This window comes from Ornithorhynchus anatinus, chromosome 14 (genome assembly GCF_004115215.2).
Source record: "Ornithorhynchus anatinus isolate Pmale09 chromosome 14, mOrnAna1.pri.v4, whole genome shotgun sequence".
NCBI lineage: Eukaryota > Metazoa > Chordata > Mammalia > Monotremata > Ornithorhynchidae > Ornithorhynchus > Ornithorhynchus anatinus.
In genome coordinates this window covers 52187185-52215159 of record NC_041741.1, presented here as the reverse complement: position 1 = coordinate 52215159, position 27975 = coordinate 52187185, and the positions used below count along the sequence as shown (strand labels likewise).

General features: G+C 53.4%; 1 protein-coding gene across 2 annotated transcripts; it reads left to right on the top strand.

Annotated features, from left to right (window-relative positions):
- Positions 1-48: 48 nt before the first annotated feature.
- On the top strand, positions 49-27294 carry MPPED1 (metallophosphoesterase domain containing 1). 2 transcript variants are annotated; one of them, XM_029079106.2, is made up of 7 exons: positions 49-123; positions 9245-9532; positions 12073-12254; positions 13582-13807; positions 19774-19889; positions 24709-24822; positions 26495-27294. In XM_029079106.2, the coding sequence occupies exons 2-7, from the start codon at positions 9381-9383 to the stop codon at positions 26611-26613; spliced, it is 909 nt and encodes a 302-aa protein (XP_028934939.1). In that variant the 5' UTR covers positions 49-123; positions 9245-9380; the 3' UTR covers positions 26614-27294. The 2 variants fall into 2 exon arrangements, with proteins under 2 accessions (XP_028934939.1, XP_028934938.1); XM_029079105.2 differs by lacking the exon at positions 49-123 and adding an exon at positions 5164-5312.
- Positions 27295-27975: the final 681 nt, after the last annotated feature.

Here is a 27975-nt window from a genome sequence, read left to right as displayed (position 1 = left end):
CGGGGGGTGGGGAGGGGAGGGGAAGGGAGGGGAGGGGAGGGGAGGCCGGGAGCTGGTGGAAAGCCCGGAGAAGAGGCCGGGTCTCCACTTCGGGTGGCGGCGGAGGCGGCGGCTCCCGGGGCGGTGAGTGCGGGGCGGGACCTCCGACCCCCAGCTCGGGGGACCCCCCCAGCCTGCGGGCCGAGGGGGGGGGGTCTGAGCTAACCCCCCTCCTTTTTTGCGCAGCACCTCCCCCCCTCCCCCCACCCCATCCCAACCATTCCTCCTCCTCCTCCTCCTCCTCCTCCTCCTGCAGCCCGCCGGGGCAGCCCGGCCACCAGGTCCAGGCCGCGACCCTCGGGGGCAGGACAGGGCAGGACAAGGGGGGAGGGGGGCCCATTTGGAGGAGGAGCTCCCCCCCTTCGACCTTTCGTCCCTTCCTTCCTCGGGCTTCTGGATCGCTCCCTTACCCCGGCCCTTGCGGTTCCTTCGTCCTTCTTCGTTGCTCCTCGCGGCCCGGAGCCCCGGGGCCGGCGGGTGGAGGGACGGACGGACGGACGGACGGACGGACCCCCGGGTCCTGGGAGCGTTTGCAGCGAAGCGGCGGCGGCGGGGAGACAGAGAGGGAGCCAGCCCCCATCCCCTCCCATCCCCCAGTCCCCTCCCCAGCTCCCCAGCTCCCTCTCCCCCTCCCCTCCCGCCGGTCCCCGGCCCCTTGTCCCCTTGCTGGGTTTGATGCCGCGGGGCTGCGGGAGCTGCAGGGGTCTGTCCAGGTAGGAGTCCGAGTGCGTGGGCACGTGCGGGTGTCCGCGCGCGCGCGCTCCCCTGCGCGCCTCCGTGCGCGAGTGCGCCGGCCCGGGTGAGAGGGGCCGAGAGGGGAGGAGGGGCGGGGCAGGGTCCGGCCACGGGACCGGCCCCGGCCCCGGCCCCGACCCCGGCCCCGGCTCCGGCTCCGGCTCCGGCTCCGGCCCCGGGACCCCCTAGCGGGAAAAAGGAGAAAAAACTCCCAGGACCGAGGACCGGGGAGCGGGAGGCGAGGGGGCCGGGGGGCGGGGGCGTCAGGCCTTCCTCCCGCCCGCCCTCCGTGCCCCCTAATGGCCCGCTCTTCTCCGTCTCCCTCCCCACCGGCCGCCCCCGGCTTCGACGCCTTCCAAACTTCCTGATGATTTTCGCGAGTTCCCGCGGCTCCTTCCTTCCTTCCTTCCTTCCTTCCTTCCTTCCTTCCTTCCTTCCTTCCTTCCTTCCTTCCTTCCTTCCTTCCTTCCTTCCTTCCTTCCTTCCTTCCTTCCTTCCTTCCTTCCTTCCTTCCTTCCTTCCTTCCTTCCTTCCTTCCTTCCTTCCTTCCTTCCTTCCTTCCTTCCTTCCCCGAGGCCCCTGGCCGGTCCTGCTGGAAGGTGAAGGGGGGCGGGCCAGGGAGCAGCTCCCCCGACTACAACCCCCTCATCGCTCTGGACGATTATGGCAATCCAACTGAAAACCAAAAATTCCCTGAGATTGTGTCCCCCTTCTGTGCCCTTCCCTCCCAACCCAACTGTGCACTCTGGGGCTGTGGGCCACCATCTGCACCGCGCGGCTGTCCCCTCCAGCCCGCCCCCTGGGACTGTGCCCTCCCCCCCCCCCCCCCGGGCCCCTCCAGTCCTCCCACTCTGTGCTTCCCAAACCTGCACCCTGGAACTGTGAGCCCATCATTAGGAAGGGATTGCCTCTATCTGTTGCCAAATTGTACATTCCAAGCGCTCAGCACAGTGCTCTGAACATAGTAAGCGCTCAATAAATACTATTGAATGAATGAATGAATGAAGTTTCCCCGCTCCTTCCAAGCATTTTGTTTTCACTGGTCAGTTTGGATAAGGGCTGGAGGTTTCCGATCTGAACCCAGGGCCTGTCCTTACTCAATTCCAAGGGTGTACTCCTGTGGCCAGGCTGCTTAGGACAGAGGGGACTCTGTATGAAAGAAGCCCAGAAGTGATCAGAGGGGCAGAACCTGTTTGTCCGACCCTCCTCCACCCCTACCCCTATTGCTGCTCCTCCTGCTCCATCCTGAGCTTGGACCAAAGGCTGATTAAATCTGCCCCGCTACTCTCCTGTGAAATCACCCCTAAATGCTTTCAGAGTTGCAAACGAATCAGGAACTCTTCAAGGGGATAATTCTTTGGAGAAGGCTGCAGGGGCTGGACGAGAACTGTGTTTCTAAATGAATTTTGCTGTATGTTTTGAGTGCGGTGCTGTGGGTGAAATGCTGTGGGCACAGTACTGTGGATGCAGTACAGTAGGTGAGGTGTTGTGGGCAGTGCCGTAGATTTAGCGTTGTGGACGCAGTGCCGTGGAGGTAGTGCTGTGGAGAGTATATACCATGGGTGCAGTGACATGGACGGTGCTGTGGCCACAGTGCCCACGGATGTAGTGGTGGAGGCTTAGCGCTGTGGAGGTAGTTCTGTAGATGCAGTGCTGTGGATGCAGTGCCGTGGGTGCAGTGCCATGGGTAGTGCTGTGGATGGAATGCTATGAAGAGCAGTATTTTGAGAGCAGCGCCATGGGCGCAATGCTGTGGATGCAGTGCTGTGAGCTTGGCAGGGATTTGCCCTGGCATTAGTGAGGAGATGGATCCCAAGGGAACAAAGTGCCTGAGGACTGCTGGATGGCCAGGGTCTTCTGCCCAGTTCAGCCTGCACTCCATCCGAACTAAAAATTACCTTTCTTGGTGCCCAGCTGGGACCTGGCCCCAGCCCGGCCATCCAGGGGAGCAGCCACATGCTCGCAAACTCTTTTCTCTGGGGATGGGAGTCAAAGAAACTGTGAAGATGGGTCCAAACTCCTCCTTCCTCGAACTTCAGGGATCAGCCGGCTGTCTCTCCCTCCAGAACTAATTCAGCTGCGGAGCTTGGACCGTCAGCAGAAGAGACCGTGGACACCCATTGTCGGCTCTCGCTCTGTCCAGATTCCAGAGATCCTGACTGATCTGCCCTAGGATACTCTTTCCCCATCTCTTTGTGGATGAAAGAGCGGTCCCAGATGACTTCCTGCATCCAGCCGAGCCCTCTCCCAGCCACCCTTGTGCACGGATCTCCGCAGGGTTGGGGCACTTCCTTGGACGCTGCCTTGGGGAGTCCAGAATTGAAATGGATGCGGCAGCTGCAGCCGTTCCAGAGTGAGAAGGCTCAGCTCCGAGGCTGAAAATCTCACCCGTTCTGAAACTATCCCGACCCGGGTATGCAGGAGAAAGGTCTCTCCTGAGGGTGGCGGGAGTAAGATTTCATGTCTGGGCACTCTGGCCGTGCTGTCATGGCTTTGGAGAGCCTGGAGTGTCTGCTTGACCCTTCTGGGTGATGGACCAGACCCACCCTGGCCATGGTTCAAGGACAGCCCATGGCTATGGGGCCTGAAAGTCTCTAGCCCAGCCCCTGGACCACCAAGTGGTCTTTCTGCCTAGCTGCACAACTCTGGTCTCCCTGCCTGATGTGGGGTCGGGGGTCGGCAGAGAGCCAAGGAGGTGGCCGGCTGAGCAGGATCCCCTTCTCAGTCCAGTCCAGCTGTCTCAGTGAGTGCATGAGGACCAGGTGGTCCCTGGCATGGGCTGGCCCCAGAGGTGGCTGAAGCTGAAGGCCCCCATGAGAACTGCTGGGTTTTCTCCCTGCGAAAATCATGCAAGTTTTTCCAGAAATGGCCTTGGCTTCCTCACATCTCCCTCGCTGTTTCCACGGAAAATCTGAGCTGCTCGGTGACACTGATCCCAGGCCCTGTTGGCTTGGTTTCGGTGGGGATACCTGGGGATTTCTCTCACCTGTGGTGGCTCCTGGCCCAGGTGGGGCAGGGCTAGGGGTGGTGGCACTGGCTAGGCTGGACAGGATTCCCAGGCCCGGGGCAACCACATTGTGAGCATTGGGAAAGCATTCTCTCTCTTCCCCTATATCCACCCGGCCAAGCACCCCCAACAAGCTCTAGCCACTGGAACAGGTGGGATGTGGCTTCTGGGAGAGGGTAGTATCTCAGGGAGACTCCAGGGAGGATTGGCTGGGGCCAAGTGAAGCAACGTGGCCTCATGGATAAAGCATGGGCCTGCGGGTCAGAAGGACCTGGGTTCTAAACCCTGCTCTGCCACCTGTCTGCTTTGTGACTTTGGACAAATCACTTATTTTTTGTGCCTCAGTTACCTCACTGTATTAAGATTGTGAGCTCCCAAGTGGGACATGGACGGCATCCAACCTGATTAGCTTTTATCATTTTCAGCAGTTAGTACAGTGCCTGGCACGTAATAAGCACTTAACAATTATTATTAGAAAAAAAAATAACTGGGGGCCAAAGTGGAAAAAAACCCAACACCATATTGTTTCTTTCCCTCCTTATCCAATCCAGGACCTAGAGGCCATTTCTTTACAATGCTCCAATCTCTTTGTGTCTGTGGTAAACCTCTGGGGGTCAGGGTCTGGTCAGAGTGGGAGCAGGTCAAGGTCAAATCAGGGCCAGGTCAAGGTTAGGATTAGGGTGGCCAACTCTGGGGCAGATCAGGGCTAGGGTCAGGTCAGGGCCAGATCAGGGTCAGGTCAGAGTCAGGAAAGGAGGTTGGGTCTGTTTAGGGTCAGGTCAGGGGCTGTTCAGGATCAGATCAGGTCAAGGTCAGGATCAGAGTCAGGTCAGGGTAATGTCAGGTTATGGTCGGGATCAGGATCAGAGCCAAGTCAGAGTCAGGATCAGGTCAGGGTCATGGTCAGGGTCAAGGTCATGGAGTCTCTGGGCCTCTCCTCCACATACTGTAGACCCTGTCGCCCAGGAGACAATTGCTCACTGAATTTTTTTCCCCTGTGGACTCTGGGCCTCCCATAAGGTGGGCCAGCTACTGTTGACTTGCTAGCCCAATGCGGGAGATTTCCCATTTCCTTTTTTTTGTGGGGGCGGGGGTGTGGCAGTTATACTTTAGACATGCCTCCCCCCCACCCGCCCCCAGCCCAAGGCTCAGGCACATGATCCCCTCCAGACCTCATCCAGCTTCTGGGCCTCACGTAGATCAGGCCTCTTAAACTAATTCGGTCATCCAGACAGACCCTCACACTAGTCGGAGTACTCAGACGGATACATGCCCATCTTGTCCAGCTCGGGATATTTGTGCTTGTGCGTGGGCTCCCTGGGCCACCTGCATATATGCCGTAAGAGCCATTGCAGCCAGGAAGCTGGCAGTGAGCAAAGAGTTTGGGCGTCGACCATTTCAGCTGCTCGTGCGGAGGGAGAAGACGAGAGGTGTAGAAATCGGAAGCCGCGGCATCTCCTTCCCTTTGATGCGGAGCCTTGTCAGGCAGTATTCCGGCGTCAGGGAATCAGGAGTTTTGACCACACACCTGGTATGTTGTCACTCCGTCCCGGGAATTTGGGGTCTGGGATTTCCGTGGAGCCGAGGCTAGCAGCTCACTCTCCCACTCGGAATCGTCATCCCTGAATGCTGGGTTCTGAGGGCCAGGCCCCTGCTAGATTGTTCACTTCTTGATTGATTGATGGATTGATTGATTGGGTATCACTGCATGAAGGAGAATGAAATCTAGCCTCGGAGTCTCTAGAAAAATGCTCCTGCTTTGGAGAATGAGTCCTTACCCATAGCCTCCCGGACGATTGAATTTTCATCTCTAGCTGCTCAGAGAAACGCCAAGTCCCTCAGAATCACCCCGTTCGATTACACACCAGTGACACCCGCTGAATAGGTTTTCACGAGGACTGCAGATTCTCGCTGACTTTCTGCACGAGTTTTATCTGAGCGCCAAAACCCTGGGGGCCTACACGATCAGGCCGCCTGGATGGAAAGGGAGATTTCTTCCGTGCGGATTTTACACATCTGCTTTATCTTTCATTCTGTGTTTCTGATGGAGTTAAGCAGATTCCAGGCATCTCCGTTTCATTCTGGATGTAAAACCAGCATAAAACCGTTCACTGTCTCAACAAAGGAACCTGATAGGCAATTGGCAGAATATCCATCCATCTATCATGGTGCTTCCTGGTAAAATCAGAGATGAACCAAGTGAGAACCAGCCTCAGAGTCATTTAGGGCTTTAGGCAGAGGGTTATGCTGAATGTCTCTGTGTATTTAAATACGGGTTTAAAAAAAGTCATTTGGTGCTAATATCTCTTGGAAGAGGGTTCACTACAGAGCTACAGAGCCTGGAAGGAAGGCGTCCGGATGTAGCCGGGCTGCACTAATTCTAAAATGAAAGGAGTAAGCAGCAGTGACTGTATGTGGGCTCTGGCCATGATTCTTTACATTGTTGGGTCACTTTGTCATCCTGGAATTGAAGTATGGAATTGGAAGCCATAGCAGCCATGGTATTTTGGGGGTTGGAGATTAAAAAGTGTAATGTAAAATTCGGTAGTCGTGTTGCAAAGGGTTATCCTGGATAAAAATGGCTTTTAAGTGGCAAACATCTTTCCATCAGCTGGGGTGGATTTGGATTTTTAAAAATTATTATTATTACCACCACTACTACTAATTATAATAATTGTGGTATTTGTTAAGTGCCTACATGTGCCAAGCACTGAACTAAGCAGTGGGGAAGCTACAAGATCGTTCATTCATTCAATCACATTTATTAAGCGCTTACTATGTGTAGAGCATTGTATTAAGCACTTGGAATGAACAATTTGGCAACAGATAGAGACAATCCCTGCCCAACAAGGAGCTCACAGTCTAAACATCAGGACCCACATGGGGCTCACAGTATAAAAAGTAAGAAGGACAGGTAATAATAATAATAATAGTAATTGTGGTATTAGTTAATAATAATGTTGGTATTTGTTAAGTGCATGTGCCAGGCACTGTACTATACAAGCTAATGGGGATGGCACAGTCCCTGTCTCACGTGGGACTTACAGTCTCAATCCCCATTTTACAGATGAGGTAACTGAGGCACAGAGAAATGAAGTGACTTGTCCAAGGTCACACAGTAGACATGTGGCAGAGCTGGGATTAGAATCCATGACCTTCTGACTCGCAGGCTTGTGCACTATCCACTACACCATGCTGCTTCTCTTGGGAGAAGGCCATGAAGGCTGTAATCTGCCAACAGGACCAGGCCATAATAGGGGGCGGGATGGAGTTAGAAAGGCAGTGAATGGCTTGGTGGAGAGAGCACAGGCCTGGGAGTTAGGAAACCTGGGTTTTGGTGCCAGCTTTGGCCCTCATCTGTTGTGTGACTGGGGGCAAGTCACTAGATCTCTGTAGCCTCAGTTTCCTCCCTTGTACGATGGAGAAAAATTGGTTCCCTGATCTCACCGTGAGCCCCACTGTGGCAGAGACTAGGTATAATAATAATAAGTGATAATAATAATAGCTAGGCACTTATTACATGCAAAACACTGTGCCAAGTACTGGAACAGATACAGGATAATGAGGTTGGATACAGTTTCTGTCCCACTTGGGGCTCACACTCTAGGTAGGAGGGAGAATAGACATTGAGTCTATATTTTACAAATAAGGAAACAGAAAAAAAGAGAAACGAAGTGACTTACCCAGAGTCACACAGCAGGCCGGTTAGAGCTGGGATTAGGACTCAGGTCCTCTGCCTTCCAGGCCTGTGCTCTTTCCACTAGTTATTGTTCTGTATCCATCCCAGTGCTTAGCACAGTGTTTGGCCCTAGATGGCTCTTAATCAATACTCCCTTTATGGGTAATGGGTGAAATACTTGTTTTTTCCCTTAATTGAACATTTATCCCTAGTTGATTTTCTCTTCATGGTAATTTCCCTCTAGCTGGACTGTGAATGGCTTTTAACAAGAAATGATAACTAGTCCACACAATAATTGGAAGGAAAAGGAGGTGGAAAAAACAAATCCCCCCCCCCCCCGCAAAGGTGAAAAATTCCCCTTCTGCCTTCCTTTTCGACCTCATACATGCCCCTTCCAATGACGATGAATAAAGAGTCTCAGCACAGTCCTGTTATGCTTTCTTTTTTATGGCATTTGTTAAGCACTTACTGTGTACCAGACACCGTATTAAGTCCTGGGGTTAGATACAAGATAGGTTGGACACAGTCTATGGCCCACATGGGGCTCACAGTATTAGTCCCCATTGTACAGGTGAGGTAACTGAGGCGCAGAGAAGTTGTGACTTGCCCAAGGTCATACAACAGACAAGTGATGGAACTGGAATTAGAACTCAGGTCCTTCTGACTCCCAGGCCCATGCTCTATTCACTAGACCACACTGCCTCAACTTCCCCAGGGTCACCCAGCAGGCTAGAAGCAGAGCCAGGACTAGAACCCAAGTATCCTGGCTCCCAGCCCCATTCTCTGTCCCCTGCACCACACTGCTGTTTTTCCGCTTCCAGAGACAGTTTCAGCTGGAGATGAGGGAAACAGCACCAAGGTCAGCTGGCTTAGAGGGTCATCTCTGGGGAGGGGAGGCTACGGGCAGAAGGATCCAGGGCCCCCCAGCCTCTGGTTGCCTTGCTGATAGCACCGTGCTCCTCTCCAGAGAGCAGCTGGGCCCGAGGGAGAGGACAGAATGACCCTGTAGAGATGGTTGGTCTCAGGCAGTCAGCCTGAGCCGAGAGTGAAGTCTTGGGGTGCTTTGGACCTGGCTCCTTGGGTCCCCTGATCCTGATGACTGGGGAAATCGCCTTTTTGTCTTGGAAAACAATTAAAGTGCTCTTCAGTTTTTAATTTCTGTCATTTTCTTAATCTAATTTGTGTTCTGACTATGTCTTCCAAGCAGAGAGCAAAAGGGGCTTTTTCCTCATTTCACATGTCTTTGGAATATGACTGCAGAGGAACTGAAACAGGCTCATTTTCTCCTTCGGTACACGCAGTGAAGAAATTAGCCTTCGGCCCACAAGAAGACTAAGGAAAAAAAAATCTTGTATGTTTTTAAAATATCCAGATCTTAGTCTAGTGTTCAGTACATAGTAAGTGTTGAATACTTACCATCATTACCAAAATGCCAACTGTATTGCATTTTCCCAAGTGGTTAAGAAAGTTTTCTGCTCACAGTAGGCATCCAATACAGCTCTCTGGATACAGAAGACAACCAGTTCAGCACTCTGCACATGGAACAAACCCAATACAGCACTCTGCACACAGTAGGCTCCCAGCACACCTCTGTTCAGTGCTCTGCATACAGGAGATTCCCAATACAGTACTCTGCACACTTTAGGTGCCCAGTGTAGCTCTCCAGACCTAGGAGGGAGGACAGGAGGCATCCAGTACAGTGCTTTGCCCACAGGTGCCCAGTACATACTATTGGTGGGCAGGTTGACTGAAGGTTGTCTTCCTTCTCTGCCTTCTGCTCACAGGTGGTGAAAGTCACGCATGCGGGGAAGTGAGGGGATGGCCTGGGCTCCTGTTGATGCTCTGGAGAGGAAGGGACGCTGAGAGTCGGAGGAGCCACTGGCCGGCTGCCCGCCCACCAGTCCATTGGCTCCCGCCAGGATGGCCTTCTCCCAGTCACACATCATGGCGGCTCGCAGGGTGCAGCACGGCCGGCTCCTCATCGAGGTGGATGAGTACAGCTCGAACCCCACGCAGGCCTTCACCTTCTACAATATCAACCAAGGCCGCTTCCAGCCACCGCACGTCCAGATGTAAGTGTGTGTCCTGCTGTTCTGGCCCCCCACTGGCCCCCATCGTCCCGTCCACAAGGCCCCCGCCACTTCCCATCGTCTGTCCATACGATCCCCCCATCCCCTGCTGTTTGTCCACATGACCTTCTGCTATCCCCTGCCATCAGCCTACAAGACCCTCACTGTGCTCTGCCATCTGTCCACCCTGGGATCACATCGGCATGGACTGTGGCACAAAACAAAGGCAGAGGGTTTGAGTCATGGTGGGTGCAGTTTCAGCTTAATTCCAGCTGTTCTATAATTCTGCAGTGAGTCTGGGCACCAGTTCAGTGTTGGCCACTGTGGGCATTCCAGCCCCCTTTATCCCCAGATTTGGAATCTGGGGTCACCCATCCCTATCATCCCCACAGTTGGAGCCTGGGGACATCAGTCCCCACAACCTCCACAACTAGAATCCGAGGTCACCAGTCCCTACCACCCAGACGTTGGGACCTGAGTCACCAGTCCCAACTACCCACATAGGAGATACTGGTCCCAATCCCCTCTCAGCTGGAATCAGGAGATACTGATTCCCACTATCAACCAGCTGGAACCCCGGAGGAGACTGGTCCCCATCACCCCCACAACTGGAACCCGGAGTCACTCGTCCCTACCACCTCCTCAGCTGAAGCCCACGGGCATTGGTGCCCACCACCTACACAGCTGGAACCAAGGGTCATCCATCCCCACCACCCCCACAGCTGAAATTAGGGAACACTGGTACCAATCCCCTCACAGCTGGAATCAAGGAATACTGGAACCCAGGGTCACTGGTCCTTGCCACTCCCACAACTGGAATCTGGAGACCCCCATCCCCACCACCTCCATTGCTGGAACCCAAGATTGCCAGTCCACACTACTCACAGGGCTGGAACCTGAGGTCACTTTGTCCCCCACACAGCTGGAACTCGGTGGGCCTGTGCTTTCACAGCACAGTATCAGCATAGGCGACTCCTGTGTGAGCAATTCATGGGCTTCGGATGGTGCTCACAGTCTGTTGAGTTGGAAGCGTTTCCCAGTGGAGTGAACATGTTTCACTGTTGATATTTTTCGCTGTTGAATTTTAACTTGTTTTCATTGCCGATTGGGTTAGGGTGCTACTGTTTCTAATAATGCTGCTATTAACTAAGTGCCTATTATGGGCCAAGTACTGTGCTCAGGACTGGGGCAGAGGTGAGGTAAGCCCATCGGACACAGTGCCAGGCCCAAGAGGGGCTCTCAGTCTATTTTATCCCCATTTTGCAGAGGGGGAGACTGAGGCCCAGAGAAATTAGGTGACTTGCCTCTGGTCACACAGCAAGCCAGTGGCTGTGTCTCTGCCCATACGTCTCCCCCCTCCCTCTTCAACGCGCATGTGCGCACACACACACATACACTTAAATGGTGAATGTGGGGGCAGGGATGTTTCTGAATTGATTTCCATGTTAATTTCCATATAAGTGATTCCAGTACTTAGTCCAGCATTTTACTCACCGGAAGCGCTTTATAAATGTGGGTGAAAATGATCCCCGGAAGATTAAGCAGTGTAACGAGAATGGTCCTATAAAAATACTTGTGTAAATGGGTTGGGAAAGGGCCAAGGGAGGTGGGTCTTAGTGTGGGTGGGGCCCAGGGAGGATTAAGGGGAGTGGGCAGAGAGGGAGGAAAAGGAAGCACTCTCCCCACACTGAGTTCAGAGCTGGGCACACAGTAAGTGCTCAATAAATACCAGTGATTAAAGGAAGAGATGGGAAAGGGAGGAAGGGGAAAATCAGGCACTGACTCTGTGCCCAGCACTGTACAAGAGGGACTGGTGGCCACTGCCCCTTGATTGTTTGTTTTGGTTAACGGTATTTGTTAAGAGCTTACTATGTTTCAAACACTGTTCTAAGCACTGGAGTAGATATAAGTTTACCAGGTTGCACCCAGCCCCTGTCCCACCTTGGGCTCACAGTCTAAGTCAGCCCTAAGTGATCCCTCCCCAACCCCCCAAGGGGATCTTGCACTGGCCTGCTGAGTCTGGGAAACCAGCAGAGTCTGAAGGGTCTGGATGAAGGGCTACTGGGACTGTGCCATCATGAGACTGAAGCCAGGGCACTGGGAAGCACCTGGACCTGTATTGAGAGACCTGCTGTCTGTCTGGACTGGGCCTGGTCTGAGTGAGGGAAATGGAGGGAATTCTGGGCTCTGCAGCCTTTTGGTGAATCACAGTTTCTGTCACTAAATTGTAAGCTTCTTGAGGGCAGGGACTGTGGCTACCTATTTTATTGTACTGTGCTCTCCAAGCACCTAGTGCAGTGCTCCACACATAGTAGACTCCAAGTTCCTTGAGGGCAGCAATTGTCTCTACCTACTCCATTATATTGTCCACTCCAAGTGCTTATTTCAGTCTTTTCCTCATAGTAGATTCTAAGTTCCTTGAGGGCAGGAACCAGGTCTACCTACTTTATCATATTGTCAAGTGCTCAATAGAGTGCTCCACAGACACTAAGTGCCTAATGCATGCAACCGATCAATTGACGGATAGTCACTTTCTCTCCTAGGGTGGACCCAGTGCCCCATGATGCTCCCAAGCCTCCTGGCTACACACGCTTTGTCTGTGTATCTGACACTCACTCGAGGACAGATCCCATCCAGATGCCATATGGAGATGTCTTAATCCATGCTGGTGACTTCACAGAGCTGGGCTTGCCGAGTGAAGTGAAGAAATTCAATGAGTGGTTAGGTGAGTGCTGGGTGATAATAATAACTGTGGCATTTGTTAAGAGCTTACTAAGTGCCAGGCACTATTCTAAGCACTCGGGTGAATACGAGGAAATCAGGTTGGACACAGTCCCTGTTCCACATGGGGCTTTCAGTCTACATCCCCATTTTACAGATGAGGAAACTGAGACACAGAAAAGTGAAGTGACTTGCCCAGTGCTGGGGAAGCTAGGTCTACATGGGCAGGCTCTCCAGATAATTCTGGTCCCCTAAAATACCTGGCCCACAGTTCCTCAACTAGCAAAAGCAGAAGGGTTTTTTTTTTGGCTTGAAGTATACTGGACTGGAAGCTCCTAGCAGGGATCAGGTCTTCTATTACATGCTCCCAAGTGCTCAGAACAGTGCTCTGCCCCAGGCCAACTATAAGATCTTCAAAGGCAGGGATCCTGCCTACTAACCTTTTTGTACTCTCTCCCGAGGGCTCAAGAGTAGACTTTAAGATCCTTGAGGGCAAGGATCATGCTGTACAATTCCATTGTGCTCTACCAAGCACTCAGTCCAGTGCTCTGCACACCATAGACTCTAAAACTCCTTAAGGGCAGGGACTGTGTTTACTACTAATAATAATGATAACATTTGTTAAGCGCTTACTATGTGCCAAGCACTATTCTAATCGCTGGGGTAGATACAAGGTAATCAGGTTGTCTCACGTGGGGCTCCCAGTCTCCATCCCCCTTTTACAGATGAGATAACTGAGGCACCGAGAAGTGTCTCACCCAAGGTCACACAGCAGACAAGTGGCGGAGCTAGGATTAGAACCCATGACATCTGACTCCTAAGCCGGGGCTCTTTCTGCTAAGCCATGCTGTTTCTCTATCTCTAATTCTGTTATGCTCTCCCAAGTGCTAAATTCAGTAACACTCAGTAGATGCTGAGTAAATACCAGAAATTGATGGATTTTTTTCTGATTCTGTCCAACTGCCCCTGTTCCGGAAGAAACATGATCCCTATTGGAATTTGCCAGGTTCCTGCCTACTCCATTCCCAGGACCTGGGAAAATTACTGGCTGGTCGGTGCCCTCAGCCATGGAGCAGAGGAGGAATGTGAAGGGAGCCCAGAAACGTTAGGAGTGCCCTATGCCATGGGGAGTTTCTGTAGCTGGAACAGCCACAGTGAAAATCTACGAACACCCAGCACTGCCTGTCTACAAATCCCCTCTGGCATCCAGAGGGCACACTGCTCTTGGTCACAAGAATGAGTTGGATGGGGGATAGGCGGTGAGTGGGGGGTGGGGGGTTCTGGCCCGAGCTTTCGGAGAGGTGACGGCACTCCACTTTCTTCCACTCTAGGGAGCCTCCCCTACGAATATAAGATTGTGATCGCCGGGAACCACGAACTGACCTTCGATCAGGAGTTCATGGCCGACTTGATCAAACAAGACTTTTACTATTTTCCCTCTGTGTCCAAGCTGAAACCAGAGAATTATGAGAACGTTCAGTCTCTGCTCACCAACTGCATCTACCTTCAGGACTCAGAAGTGTCCGTGAGGGGCTTCAGGGTGTATGGGTCCCCATGGTAAGCAGCCTGGGCAGCACCAAGTGCAGCCTCTGCCTGGGGCATCTGTTGGCCTGTCCATACGCCAGTCTGGGCACAACTGTGATCCTGGGGGCAGGGGCACTGGCAAAAGGAATGGGGAGGGAAGAGAGAAGGACACCTGAGAGGTAAGGAAGGGCACTCTGAGGGGCTGGTGGGGAGCAGACTTACAAGAAAATACATGCTTTTCCTTCCCACTGTATGTTTTCCTGGGCCAACAAGCTCCCTGCTTGTCAGTATGAAAAAGTGGGATGCTTCTTGCTTGTCATGGGGAAAAGTGGGACACTGCCTGCTTGTCTGTGCAGAAAAGTGGGACACTACCTGCTTGTCTGTGAAGAAAAGCGGGACATGGCTGGCTTGTCTGTAGGGAAAGCGGAGCACTGTCTGCTTGTATTTGGGGAAAACTGAGATACTGCCTGCTAGTCATTGGGGAAAGTGAAACATTGTCTGTGGGGAAAGGTGGGACATTACCTGTTTGTCTGTGGGTGAAAAGCTGGACACTACCAGCTTGTCTACGGAGAAAAGTGAGGCACTGCCAGCTTGTCTATGTGGAAAAGTGAGATGCTGCCTGCCTCTTCATGGGTAAAATCAAATCGCCACTGCTCAGGGTTGGAACCTTCTCTAGGACAGAGAGGAAGTGTCCGCTGCCACTGTGGAGCACAGCCCCATGTTCCTGCCATCCCCCGTCCTGAGCTCCCTTGGCACAGAGGACCAGCCTCCCCTCCTGGCACTGACAGGGTCTGACCCTAACCAGGTGGGTCTACTGACCAAGTCTCCTGCCCACCGGGCGGTGGTTGGCTCGGGGTGGGGGTGCAGAGCAAGCCCAGATGGGGGGCAGGAAATCCCCTGGGATTAGAAAGCAGGAGTCCGTGCTGGGTGGAAACTGGGGACTTCCCGAGGGCAAGGGTCACTGTGATCGATTAAGCCACCTTAATTGGACTTCGTTGGTCGGTAACGCGGGGAGCACGGGGAGGCAGGAAGGGTTAACCTATAACAGATTACATTGTAGTCAGTGTTCTGTTAAAGTTTGAATTAATTTTTCCCATGGGTTTTTTCACATTCTAATTTTCAACTAAATGAGACATCTGTTTCAGAAAAGGAAAATTTGCTACGGTTGTCATGGCAACTATCATTCTGTAAGAAAATTATTCCAATGGTGACTTTAGAACAGAAAGACGGGAATTTGGTGCAAAAATCTGCACTGGATGGGCACAGGTGCTGCAGCTTCCGTCTCGTTGATGGGTGGGGGTGGGAGCCCGGGCTTGGGGGAGGGCTGGGCCTAGGGCTCTGCACAGACCAACAGAGAGCTGTCCTGGACACGGGCTCCTTGTTGTCTCCCTGTCTCTCCATCCCTGAGTCCTCCTGCTATCTCTCTGTCTCTGAGATCTCCCACTGTCTCTCTGCCTCTGAAGTATCTACCATCTTTGAGTTGTCTCGCTGCCTCTGGGATGTCCTGACTACCTCTGAGTTGTCCTGTTGTCTTTGAGGTGTCTGTCTCTGAGGTCTCTCGCTGTCTCTCGGTCTCTGAAAATGTCCCACCTTCTCTGAGGTGTCCCGCCGTCTCTCTGGTGTCCTGCTATCTCTGAACTGTCGTGCTGTCGCTGGGTTGTCCCCCTGTCTCTGAAGCGTTCCGCTGTCTCTCTGTCTCTGAGGCGTCCCGCTAGAGGCTGCTGTTGTCCAGCTGGCTCCCGGATCAGGTCGGGGCCGTCGACGTTGGCTTTTCCCGCCCAGAAACGGGAGAGTTGGCTCGGGGGTCTCCCCGTCCTGTGTCTCGCCTGGCCGCACTGCAGTGCGCCGTGAGTAATAATAACTATAATAACATTGACTATGGTATTTGTTAAGCTCTTACTATGTGCCAAGCACTGTTCTAAGCGCTGGGATAGATACAAGGTAATCAGGTTGCCCCATTTGGGGCTCACGGTCTTAATCCCCATTTTAGAGATGAGATAACTGAGGCACAGAGAAGTGAAGTGGCTTGCTCAAGGTCCCACAGCAGACAAGTAGCGGAAGGGGATTAGAACCCAAGTCCTCTGACTCCCAACCCCGTGCTCTTTCCACTAAGCCACGCTGCTTCTCTGTTATAGCTCTCCGTGGATCGGGGGACAGGGAAAGGGGACTTCGACCCGGCATGGGGGGCGGCCTAACCCGGCACAAGGGAATGCTCAGACCGGACAGGCACGGAGGTCTGGTCTTGCCCGGTTTAGCTCAGGCTCACGGTGCTCAGACCTCGGCGGGGGCTGAGGGGCGGCACGCGGGAGAAGCAGCGCAGCAAAGCGCAGCGCAAAGTGTAGGGTCTCAGTGCAGTCCGTTCTCCCCTCCCCACCCTCCCCGGGGGTGAGGAGTCTCAGGGCAGCCCCCGGGGTGACATCATTCATTCATTCACTTGTATTTATTGAGATCTTACTGTGTGCAGAGCACTGTGCTAAGCGTTTGGAAAGTACAATTCAGCAACAGAGACAATCTCTACCCAACAACGGACAACAGGAGACTCCCCTCGGGGGGCCGACAGCCCCGAAGCATCCGGCCCGGGTGTAGGGGTCAGAGAGGTGGGAGGGGAAGGGCCCGGCTGTCGCTATTCCCCCCCCCCCAACTCTCTCGACCCCCCGCCCATTCCCCCTCCCACACGCACACACACAGACGCAGCGGCGTTGATGGATGCGGCAGGCTCCGTCTCAGGAATCGCCTCTTTTTTTTTTTCCGCGCGCAAACTTTGATGACTGTTTTGTCATGAAAATTTCACTGGAAGGGAGCCGGTTTACAAAATCCCTGCGTGCTTGCGAAATTGGCTTGTCTTTGGCACAGCGAGCGCCGAAATGAGTCTCCCCCTCCCCCCTCTCCGCCCTTTCCTCTCTCCTCATTCCATTTCTCTCTCTGTGCCTCTGCCCCTATTTGTGACTCTCTCCGTCCCGCCCCTCTAATCTGACTCTCTGTGTGCCTCGGCCCCCTTCTCTTCCCGCCTCCCTCTTCCAGAAATGTGCTGCGGTGGCTTCGAGGCAACAGGGTTCATTCAACCGAATTTATTGAGCGCTTACTGTGGGCAGAACACTGTACTAAGCGCTTGGGAGAGTACAGTATAACAATAAACACAACATAAATGATCATTAGAACACAAAAGGGCTAGTTGCACTCTACTGTATGGGCGAGTTACAGAACTTTTGAGACGTACTGAGGCGCCCTCTTTCTGACAGTTTTTTTTTTTTAACCTGGACTGTTGAGGAAAGCTAACGTTAGAGAATTAAAGCCTTTCCTAAAAATGGCCCCTTCAGGATTGTTCTCAGAACCTCTCCAAGCTGGTCTGTTACCTGCCGACAGAACCCGGGGTGTCCAAGCGTTTACCCCCCGGCCCTGCAGGCCCCGGCACAGGGAGCAAGGATGGGTACGTAGGAGGTGGCGGGGAGCGAGGTCCCTGGGAGGACGGGCGAGGCTGAATGGAGCTCCATGCCTAGCTGGAGTCAGGATGCTGGGAGAAGGAGACTGAGAGCCCCCTGGGTGCTAATTGGGCCAGCGGATACCAGGCCCTGGACTTTCCACTGACCCCTCACTGGCGACTCATAAATCCATCTTTCCTGCCACAGGGCATCGACCCCGGAGGAAAAGCATCATGGCCTAGTGGAAAGCATGCGGGCCTGGGAGTCAGAGGACCTGGGTTCTAAACCAGGCTCTGTCAACTGCTTGAGGTGTGATCTAGGGCAAGCCACTTAACCTCTCTGTGCCACAGTTTTCTCATCTGGAAAATAGGGATTCAATATCTGTTCCCCTTCCTACTAAGACTGTGAGCCCCATCTGGGACAGAGACTTTGCCCAACCTGATTCATTTGTATCTACCCCAGCATTTAGAACAGGACTTGTCTCATAGTAACCACTTTACAAATGCCATTTTTTAAGAAGGGTTCCTGCCGTCGAGCCCCCTGGATCGGGGCCAGTGCTGGGCATCACACCACCACTCACCCTCCTCATTCACTGTGCTCTGGACCCCAGCAGAACACACTGGGCAGGGACCAGTGAGCACAAGCCACTGGCACTAGAAATAAGTCCTCCAGGTAGGGTCTCAGTCCCAGAGTGTTGTGGATCAGATCGAGGCTGGAAGCCTATTTGGTGCTGAGGATGGGCTGGCACTGGATCCAGGGGTGCAGGCAGCCTGTACCTCCCTAGGATCCTGCTCTTAAAGCCAGAGGAAGAATGGTCCTTGGGAGTGGGCTGATTTGAAGGGGAGGGACGGTGTTGGTGTAGAGAGACGAGGGATGGACGTCGGCCAGGGTCGAAGGAGGGTGGGGACAATTGGGCAGGAGGTGGGGAGGTTGGAGGTTAGGTTGGGGCAGCCAGGTCTGCCAACCCGCTGGTCTGCTTGCCCCCTGGCTGGGGTCCCCTTCCTGGGCGGGCCAGGTTCCAGAGGCGCTCAGCTCTGCTGCCCTTCCCAGGGCTTCTGAGAAAGAACAGGAGACTGGTTCACAGAATCTGTGCAGAAAAGAGAGAGAGTCACTGCTTTGTAGGTTCACTTCTTTGTCTCTGCCAGGGAGACAGGCAAAGCTGAACTCAGGGAAAGTGGCTGGAGGAATAGCTCATTTAGGGGACCTAGAATGGGAGGGGCAAAAACCTCCACCTGCACAGTCGCCTCGAGCAGGAATGTGGGCAATGGAAGTGATCGCAGCAGTAGCGGTAACGAAGGTGGCAGAGGTGTGGTGGTAGTGGAGGTGATGGAGGTGAAGGTGGTAGAGGTGGTGGAAGTGGTGGTGGTGGTGGTGGTTGTGGTAATGGAGGTGATGATGGTGATGGAGATGGTGGTGGTGGTGATGGAGGTGACAGTGGTGATGATGAAGAAGCAGTGTGGCTTAGTGGAAAGAGCCCGGGCTTGGGAGTCAGAGGTCGTGGATTCTAATCCCGGCCCTGCCACTTATCAGCTGTGTGACTTTGAGCAAGTCACTTCACTTCTCTCAGCCTAAATTACCTCATCTGTAAAATGAGGATTAAGACAGTGAGCCCCATGGGGGACAGCCTGATTTCCTTGCATCTACTCAGTGCTTAGAACAGTGCTTGGCACTTAGCACTTAACAAATACCAAAATTATTATTATTATGAAGGTGGTTAGTGGTGGTGATGGTGGTGATAGTGATAGTGGTGATGGAGGTGGAGGTGTTAGTGATGGTGGTGGTAGAGGTGATAATTTTTTAAAAATCATATTTATTGAGTGCTTACTGTGTGTACAGTACTGTACTAAGTGCTTGGAAAGTACAATTCAAGAATAAAGAGAGACAATCCTTGCCCAGAACGGGCTTACAGTCTAGAAGGGGGGGAGACAGACAACAAAACAAGTAAACAGGCATCAATATAAATCAGTAGAATTATAGATTTATACATACATACATAATTGCGTCTGAGCGAGGAGGGAAGGCAAAGGGAGACAGTCAAGGTGACGCGGAAGGGAGGGGGAACTGAGGAAAGGGGGGCTTAGTCTGGGAAGGCCTCTTGGAGGAGGTGAGCCTTCAGTAGGGCTTTGAATAGAGGAAGAGTGATTGTTTGGAGGATGATGGTGGTGATGAGGTTGGTGGTGATAGTGGTGATGGAAATGGAGGTGGTGATGTGCTAATGATGAAGTAATGATGGTGGCGGTGAAGGTGGAAGTGGCAGCAGTGAAGGCAAGCTAGCCCATGGAGAACTGCATTAGCAGTAGCAGTATTTGCTGAGCGACTCCATGTGCAGTGCGCTGTACCCAGTACTTGGGAAGAACAGCAGAAAGAAGCAACACATTTCCTGCCCACCAACGGGATTCCAAAGTCAGAGACTGAGATCAAGACTGAGATGCGTGCTTGACCAGAACCAGATTGTAGCAAGCGGTCAGTGGTCAGCTCTGGTGATATTAACCCTCCTCTCCTTCCTCTTCCTCTCATCTTCCCTCTTCTCCTCCTTCCCTTCCACCCCTCTGCCCTCTCCTCCTTCTTGCTGTTTTGCAGGCAGCCCTGGTTTTATGGCTGGGGATTCAATCTCCCGCGAGGCCAAGCCCTGCTAGAGAAATGGAATCTCATTCCGGAGGGAACAGATATTCTCATCACACACGGCCCACCGCTCGGTAAGACCCCACTCTTTCAGACTGGGAGTGGGCTTGGGATTTAGAAGACTTGGGTTCTAATCCTGACTCTGCCACTTGTCTGCTGTGTGACTTTGGGCAAGTCACTTCACTTCTCTGTGCCTCAGTTACTTCATCTATAAAATGGGTACTAAATCCTACTCCCTCTTACTTAGACTGTGGGCCCCATGTGGGTCAGGAACTGTGTCTAACCTGATTATTAGAGAAGCAGCGTGGCTCAGTGGAAAGAGCATGGGCTTTGGAGTCAGGGCTCATGAGTTCGAATCCCAGCTCTGCCACTTGTCGGCTGTGTGACTGTGGGCAAGTCACTTAACTTCTCTGGGCCTCAGTTCCCTCATCTGTAAAATGGGGATTAAGACTGTGAGCCCCACGTGGGACAACCTGATTCCCCTATGTCTACCCCAGCGCTTAGAACAGTGCTCGGCACATAGTAAGCGCTTAACAAATACCAACATTATTATTATTATTATCTTGAACCTTCCCCAGTGCTTAGTACAGTGCCTGGCACAGGGTAAGCACTTAACAAGCATCATAAAACAAATACTGCCTGGTGTTTTCCTGAGCCTGATATATGTCTTTGGCAAACCCCAACCCTTCTGGAAATTCATTCCTCCAGGACCATAATCCTACGAGACCCCAATCCCTCCCAGTTCTCCACTCCTTCAGACCGTCATCCTGCTGGACCCCCAACCGTGCTGGACCCTCTTCCCTCCAGATCTTCATCTTGCCACATCACCACCCACTGGACCACTTTCCCCCTGGGGCCCCATCCCTGCTGCATCCCCCTCCTCCCAGCCAACATCCCTCTGGACCTCCAGCCCAGCCGGGCCCCTGGCCCTTCCAGACCCCTGTCTCTGCCAGATCCTCCCCATCCCTGACAGACCCTATCCTCACTGGACTGCTTTTCCTCTAGACCCTTATTCTGGAAGTGGACCTCCATTCCTCTGGGCCCTGTTGGATCCCTGTTGGATCCCCATTTCCTCAGACCCAATCTTGCCAGGACCCAGTCCCCTACATCAGTATCCCAGCTGGACCCCCATCACTTCTGGACATCTGTCTCTGCCAGACCTTCCCCCATCCCTGCCAGACCCTCATCTCCACCAGACCTCCATCCCTTCTGGATCTCCAGATCCTGCTTTCCCCGTTCACTGGGATCAGTTCCAGCAGACCCTCATTTCCCAACTCCACTAACCAGTTATGGGCAGGAGCAAGGCATAGTAGATAAAGCATGGGCCTGGGAGCCAGAAGGTCATGGATTCCAATCCTGGCTCCCCCATCTGTCTGCTGTGTGGCCTTGGGCAAGTTACTTTGCTTCTCTGTGCCTCAGTTACCTCATATGTAAAATGGGGATTAAGACTGTGAACCCCGATTAGACTGTAAGCCCGTCAATGGGCAGGGACTGTCTCTATCTGTTGCCGATTTGTACATTCCAAGTGCTTAGTACAGTGCTCTGCACACAGTAAGTGCTCAATAAATACTATTGAATGAATGACAGGGACTGTGTCCAACCTGATTTTCTTGTACCCACCCCTGCCACATAGTAAGTGCTGAACAAATACCATAATTATTATTATTATTATTAGTTGGCCACAAAGACACAATCATTTCCACTGGCCAGTGGACAGCTGGCAAGGACAGCAGAGAACTGTGGTCTACCAATAACAGAAGTAGCAGGAGTCATGGAACTGATTCAGCGCTTACTAGGGGATATGCACTGGGGTTGATACAGGATAAGCATCCTCTGTGGTATTTCCTGGAAGCCTACTTTGTGCAGACACTGTGCTAAGCACCTGGGAGAGTGCAGCAACAGTAGCAGTTGTAGCCCAATATGTGACCCCTGCCCTCCTGGGACTCTCCATCCCACGGGGAGACTCAGACCACTTCCTGACAGTGGGAGAAGGTGGGAGCAGGGGCCTGGGGTGTCGGGGTCAAAGTGCAGTTGGGTGGTTGCATGGACAAGGGAAGAAAGGAGTGGAAAACCTCTACCCAGTCAGATCGGCCTCTCCCCATCCCCCCGGGCTTCACTGCTGTAACTGACCAAACCTAAACAACTTACGAAGGCCTGGACATGAGTTATACCCTCCTGCCCTGACCTCTCCAGGGAAGACCCTCCCAGAAGGATGGGGGCTGCCTGCCCAGCCAGATGCCTTTGGAGAGGTTGTTGGGGTGTTTGCTGACCTCTCCTTGTAGGCACGGCCACTCTTACGGCCACAGCATCCAGTGGTGCTCAGAGCCCAGGGTGGGACGAGGGTCTCTCTCCCCCACCAGGCCACTTCTCCCCTCTCTGTGCCACCAGATGTCTGCAGTCGGGGAGGAAGAGTGACCCATTCTTTCCCTACAGTTGCAGAAAGCCATTTTGATTAAGTGAACATAAAAAAGTGGCCAGCTACTCTCACTTTGTGCATCCATGTCCGTGCATGTAGACTCCAGCCACAGGGCTGGGGGCTTCAGGAGGAAGGAGGTGGCACAGTCTCCCGGTCACGTGCAAGAGAAATAATGCTCAGCTTAGTGAAGGAGCTAAATTTAAGATTTCCTAGCTTGCTTGTATAGTTTCTGAAATGAAACTCTCTTCTTTTGAGATCACACACAGTCATAGGGAATCAATCAACTTTGGACCCAGTAGTCTCTGGGGGATCAGTCTTGGCACCAGAGGCCTTTGCAGAGACAGTCTTGGCCACTCAGATTGGGCCTCCAATAACTCAGTTGTGATTCTGGCACAGAAAGACTCCATTTCTCACTGGGCATTTTCTCCCCATGGCCAGTTTAGCTAACCCCAGTGCTCATGAACCCAGAACCGTGCAGGAAGGTGATTGTGAGCATTCTTCCGCTCTCCACTCTTCTCTCGATCTTGCCCCGGCCCTGTCCCTCTGACTTTGGAAACCTAAGCTGAAGAGTTATCCTCAAACCAGCATCTCCATTGATGCATTGGTGGTCCTGGAAGGGCAGTCACTCCAGTCACCCCCGCCCTCAGTGGAAGAATGGGGGACATCTCTTTTCCCCAGTGGGCTCTGGGGGTGGGGGCAGAGATTAGTGCCTTTATGTCAGTGCTATGGGGGAGTTACAGCCTGGGCATCGTGCCAATCTTTGATCCCATTGTGTGCTCAGCCCAATATGACTTTGGTTCTTTCTGCCCAGATTGACGAAGGAGGGCAGGAGTATACCCCTTACCAGCACAGGGCTGGACTCTGCATGACCAACTGTACTGGACAGCCTCTCAGGCCCTTGTGGCCTTTCTTTCAGGCTCCCTAAGCCTCTCACTTTTGAGCTCCCATGGCCTCTCTCTTGGGCTCCCTGAGGCTCTCTCCCAGGATCCCATGGCCTCTCTCTTTTGAGAAGCAGCATGCTTAGTGGATAGAGCACGAGCCTGGAAGTCAGAAGGACCTGAGTTCTAATCCTGCTTCCGCCACTTGTCTGCTATGTGATCTTGGGCTAGTCACTTCACTTCTCTGGGCCTCAGTTACCTCATCTGTAAAATGGGGATTAAGGGTGTGAGCCCCATGTGGGACAGGGACTGAATCCAACCTGATTAACTTGTATCTATCCCAGCAGTTAATAGAGTGCCTGGAACATAGTAAGCACTTAACAAGTACCATAATTATTATTATTATTGTTAGGGCTCCCATGACCGCCCTCCCCATTCTCTTTCTCAGGCTTCCTCGGCCTCTCTCTTTTAGGCTTCCACAGCCTCTCTCTCTCTCTCAAACTTCCCAGCCTCTCTTCTGTGCTCTCATGATCTCTCTCTTTCGGGATCCTACACCAATGTCTCTCAGGCTCCCATTGTCTCTCTTTCTCTCTCTCTCGGGCTCCCTCGGCCTCCCTCTCTTGAGCTCTGCCCGTTGGAAGCAGCCAGGAAGATTTCATTTTAACATCCTTTCACACTTTGGCTATTTTCAAAGAAGAACATTTTAGTTTCATTTCCAGTTGCCAGACTCTCTAAATCCATCCTGCAGGGACAGGCTGGAGTGGAGCCTCCTTGGAACTTGGACAGGGTAATTTTAGCATCCTGGTTGCCATGATCCAACCAAGGCAGATTTCCTGTTCTGATTTGCCTTTCGCTCCTCCCTGGGGAGCAGGTCCCAGATGATGCTCCAGGCACAAGAGCCCCAGGAGAGGGGCTACTTCCTGGGTCGGGTGGAGAGGGGGAGCGCGCTAGCGGAGGACCGTGGCTTGCCCTCACCAGGGTTGGCTGGAGGTGGAGGTCAGCAGAAGCAAGAGAATGAGGATAGTAATAATAATAATAACTGTAGTATTTGTTAAGCGCTTACTATGAACCAGAAACTGTACTAAGTGCTGGGATGGATATAAGCAATTGGGTTAGACACAGTCCCTGTCCCACGTGGGGCTCACAGATGAGGTAACTGAAGTAAAGAGAAGTTAAGTGACTTTCCCAAAGTCACCCAGAGGACTGATGATGGAGCTGGGATTAGAACCTCAGTTCCTTCTGACTCCCAGGCCCATGCTCTATCAACTAGGCCAGGCTGAAAGGCAACCAGGCGGGAGGATAGAATCTGAAATTGTTGTCCCTCCATGCCCGGTGGGGGTGGCTCCATTAGGGTCATGGTCTCTGCAGGTTCTCAAAAGCAGCACTGAGTCCCTTCTTGCCCTCCCTTTCCTGGAGAACCTGGAGTCAGAGAGCTCCTTGGCTTGGATCCTGAAGTCTGGCTATGGTCAGAGGTGCTCAAGCAGCAGAAGGCAAAGAAGAGCCAGAGTTAAAACTCCACTGGGCCCACCTGGACTTTGGCTGTTTAGGACAGCCCAGAGTCGGGCCTGGCTGGAATTTCACCCTTCTTTCCTTCTTCAGGCTTTCTCGACTGGGTCCCCAAGAAGATGCAGAGAGTGGGGTGCGTGGAACTGCTGAACACAGTCCAGAGGCGGATACACCCAAGGCTCCATGTCTTTGGCCACATCCACGAAGGTTGGGAACTGTGCCAGGCAGGCACATGTTGGGGACTTGCTGGTGGGCCCAGCGTTGCAAATTAGTACCGGCCCACAGGCCCCTAGGCCTGAGCCTTGGAAAAATCAAACTGGAGGCTGGGTAATCATATTCCATAAATTGGAGAATGGGAGTGACAGCTCCAACCCTGCATCTCTTTAGGTCAGGGATTCATAACCAGGCACTTTGGGTAACTCCCAGGGAGTGCCAGTGCCTCAACATTCCTCCATCTTGAGTTTCACCTCTATTTCTACAGCTCAGGCCTGGGTCCACAGTCACATGGCCAAGACTTAGATGGCTGCACCCAGAACTGGAGATTACTCTGGCCCTCCACATACTGCTGCCTTGTCTATCATTCGGTCCATCACTCTATCAGTGGTATTTATTGAGTGCCCACTGAATGCCCAGGGAACGCAGCAGAAGCAAGACCTGGTTTCCTGCCCTCAGGGTGCTTTCAGTCTAGTATATAAAAGGAAGGTGAGAGCTGGGAAACTGGCAGCTCTGAATACCACTGGGGGGTGGTTTGGTGGGATCATTTGTGTGGGGATAGTTCACCGGGGCTGGCAACAAAAGTGGGCCAGGCCCTCATCAAAGTCCCTTGTCCTTCCTGCTTATCACCAGTGATCTGCTGCAAATGAGAGAAACTTGGGGATGGACTTAAAAATGGGAGGTTTCTTTGACTCCATCTTCCTCGTGGTCAGCTGTCGCTTCCTCCTCTTCCTTTCTGTCCTATCTCTCTCCTCCTCTTTCTTCTCCTCTGTCTTCCTGTTCTACCTCTCTTTCCTCCTCTTCTTCCTCTCCCTTGGTCTCCCTTTCTAGCCCCTCTCCTCCTCCGCTCCCACTCCCCAGCCCCCAAAGTTCCCAGGCTCTCTAGCCAATCAGCCTCTCAGGGAGTCCTCCCCGATGAATTACTGGTGCCTTGAGTAGTATAATTCCATCAACCACTGTTAACACTCAGGGACTCTTTTATTCGCGTCCTCTGCCCTTATGTACACAGATCTGTTTCGTTGTGCAGTTGATCATTGATTCTGATTTCTCTTTTTGTAAATATTTTTCTGTCTGTTTCCCCTGATAGAAGGTGGGGAATGTGTCACTGCTCTGTGGTGAGCCATCCCCAGTTTTCAGTACTGTGCAAGGCCCCCCAGGGCAGTAGGTGCTCTTATGGCTATTCCTGCTCCCAGAACAGCCAATGCTGCACCGGCACTGCAGTTGGTAACCCAGGCCCAGGCCAGGGTTAGGAGACACCTGTCTGCTGAGTTCTGAGCCAGCCCACCCCGGGGACCCTCTGTAGCCTCCAGCCAGCCCATCCCCACCACTCCCCGCAGCCTCTTCACCAGCCCATCCCATGACACCCGCAACCCTTGTGCTAGCCTGCCCCTGTGACACCCTGCAACACCTGCACCAGCCTTCCTGGGGACCCCCTGCAGCCCCCACGACTACCTGCAGCCAACCATCGCCAATCTACCCCCACAGCTTCCTGCAGCTACTGGCCGCAGTTGCCCCGTGATCCCCTCCACTCCAGTCAACCCCTGTGACCCCTCCCCAACCCCTCTCCAGCCCACCTCTGTGATCTCCCCCCCCCCCCCACAGCCCACCCCTGTGATCCCCTGCAGTCGCCATCGCCATCACTGATGAGAATCTGCCTCCTCTGCAGGCTACGGCGTCATGGCAGACGGGACCACCACCTACGTGAATGCGTCCGCCTGCACTGTCAACTACCAGCCCGTCAACCCCCCCATCGTCATCGACCTGCCCACTCCCCGCAACTCCTGATCCCGGAGGGCTTTGCTCCCCTCCCCCCACTCCCCAGTCCTTCCCTCCCTTCCCGTCCCTTCCACCCATGCTCCGGACCAATCTGTCCCCGCAACAAGGCCGGAGGCTTTTGGGTGAGGGGGTCCCATCACACGAACAGGGTCATGCTCCCCTCGGCCTCCAGAAGACCGGGCAGAGGAAGACATCCCGGGGGTCGGGGGTCTGACCGAAGGCACCAAGGAACCGGCCGCTCCTTCCTTCCGGCCCACTGTGGCCCAACTGGTCTCAGGAGTCACACTCTGAGCCACTATCTAGCACAAGTGTGCAGATTTTCTGGGTGTGTGTGCATGTGTTTGTGTGTGCCTGTCTGCGTATGTGTGTGTGTCAAGCACGTGTGTGTGCGCGTGTGTGTGTTGAACTGGTTAAGGGGCTGCCTTGTGACCACGAGGGAGAATCCACGTGTGAGCAAGGGGCGGTCTGGCCTGGGGCCCCGCTCCGGCTCCCTGTCCCACTCTCGCAGCCACAGGGCAGTGGAGCCACCAACTATGAGCCCATGGGACAACCACTCCTCGCCTACTGACTGGCTGTCTCCTGTTAGAAAGTCGAGATCCCCTCTCATGCCAAACTGGGGGCATGTCCCACCAAGTGCTGGGCATGAGGAGGAGGGAGGAAAGAGAAGGGGTCAAGGAAGGAGGGGATGAGGAGGGAGGAGAGGGGAGAAGTGGGGAGGATGTGAGGAGGGAGGAAAGGAGATGAGAAGGGAAGGAAGGGAGGGAACAAGGAGGGAAGGAAGAGGAGAGGGAAGGGGAGGAAGAGGGAGGACAGAGAACAAGGAGGGAGGGAAGAGGAGAGGGAAAGGGAAAGGGAACCAGGGATGAGAACAAGGAAGGGGGAAGGAAGGTGGGGATGGGCAGAGGAGGGAGGGAAGGGGACAGAGAGCTATCCTGCTGGGCCCTGGCTCTGCTCTGACCAGCACCATTTAGACAAAACAGCTGGTCTCCATCCTGGGTGGTCAGAAGGCAGCAGCCACGTTGAAACCTCATTGGGGTCACCGTTGATGGGGAGCTACACGGGGGGTGGGTTGTAGGCATAGTGGGTGGGTGTCTCCCAAGCCCAAGTAGCCATGGGGTGACCAAGCCATGAGGTAGAGGGAGCAGGGGAAAGAGCTGGTTGGCCACATGGAGATGACTAGGAGATGGGCAGCTTGGTCTCTTTGCCCAACCCACCAGTTATGGTAAAACCCCTGCCAGGGATGGGTCGGTGTTCTACTTCATTATTTACTGATCGGGATCACAATGGTCTTTGATCAGTTCTCTTGAAAACCCGGTTTCTATTTTCGTGTTTATGGAATCAATGGGGAGAGCCAGAATCTGAATTCTCAGA

Bases quoted from the DNA above. Each gene is read 5' to 3' on its own strand.
- MPPED1 (XM_029079106.2), top strand. From the start codon at position 9,381: ATGGCCTTCTCCCAGTCACACATCATGGCGGCTCGCAGGGTGCAGCAC. The intron at 9,533-12,072 runs GTAAGTGTGTGT...TTTCTCTCCTAG, and splicing joins CAGCCACCGCACGTCCAGAT to GGTGGACCCAGTGCCCCATG. The intron at 19,890-24,708 runs GTAAGACCCCAC...TTCCTTCTTCAG, and splicing joins CACACACGGCCCACCGCTCG to GCTTTCTCGACTGGGTCCCC.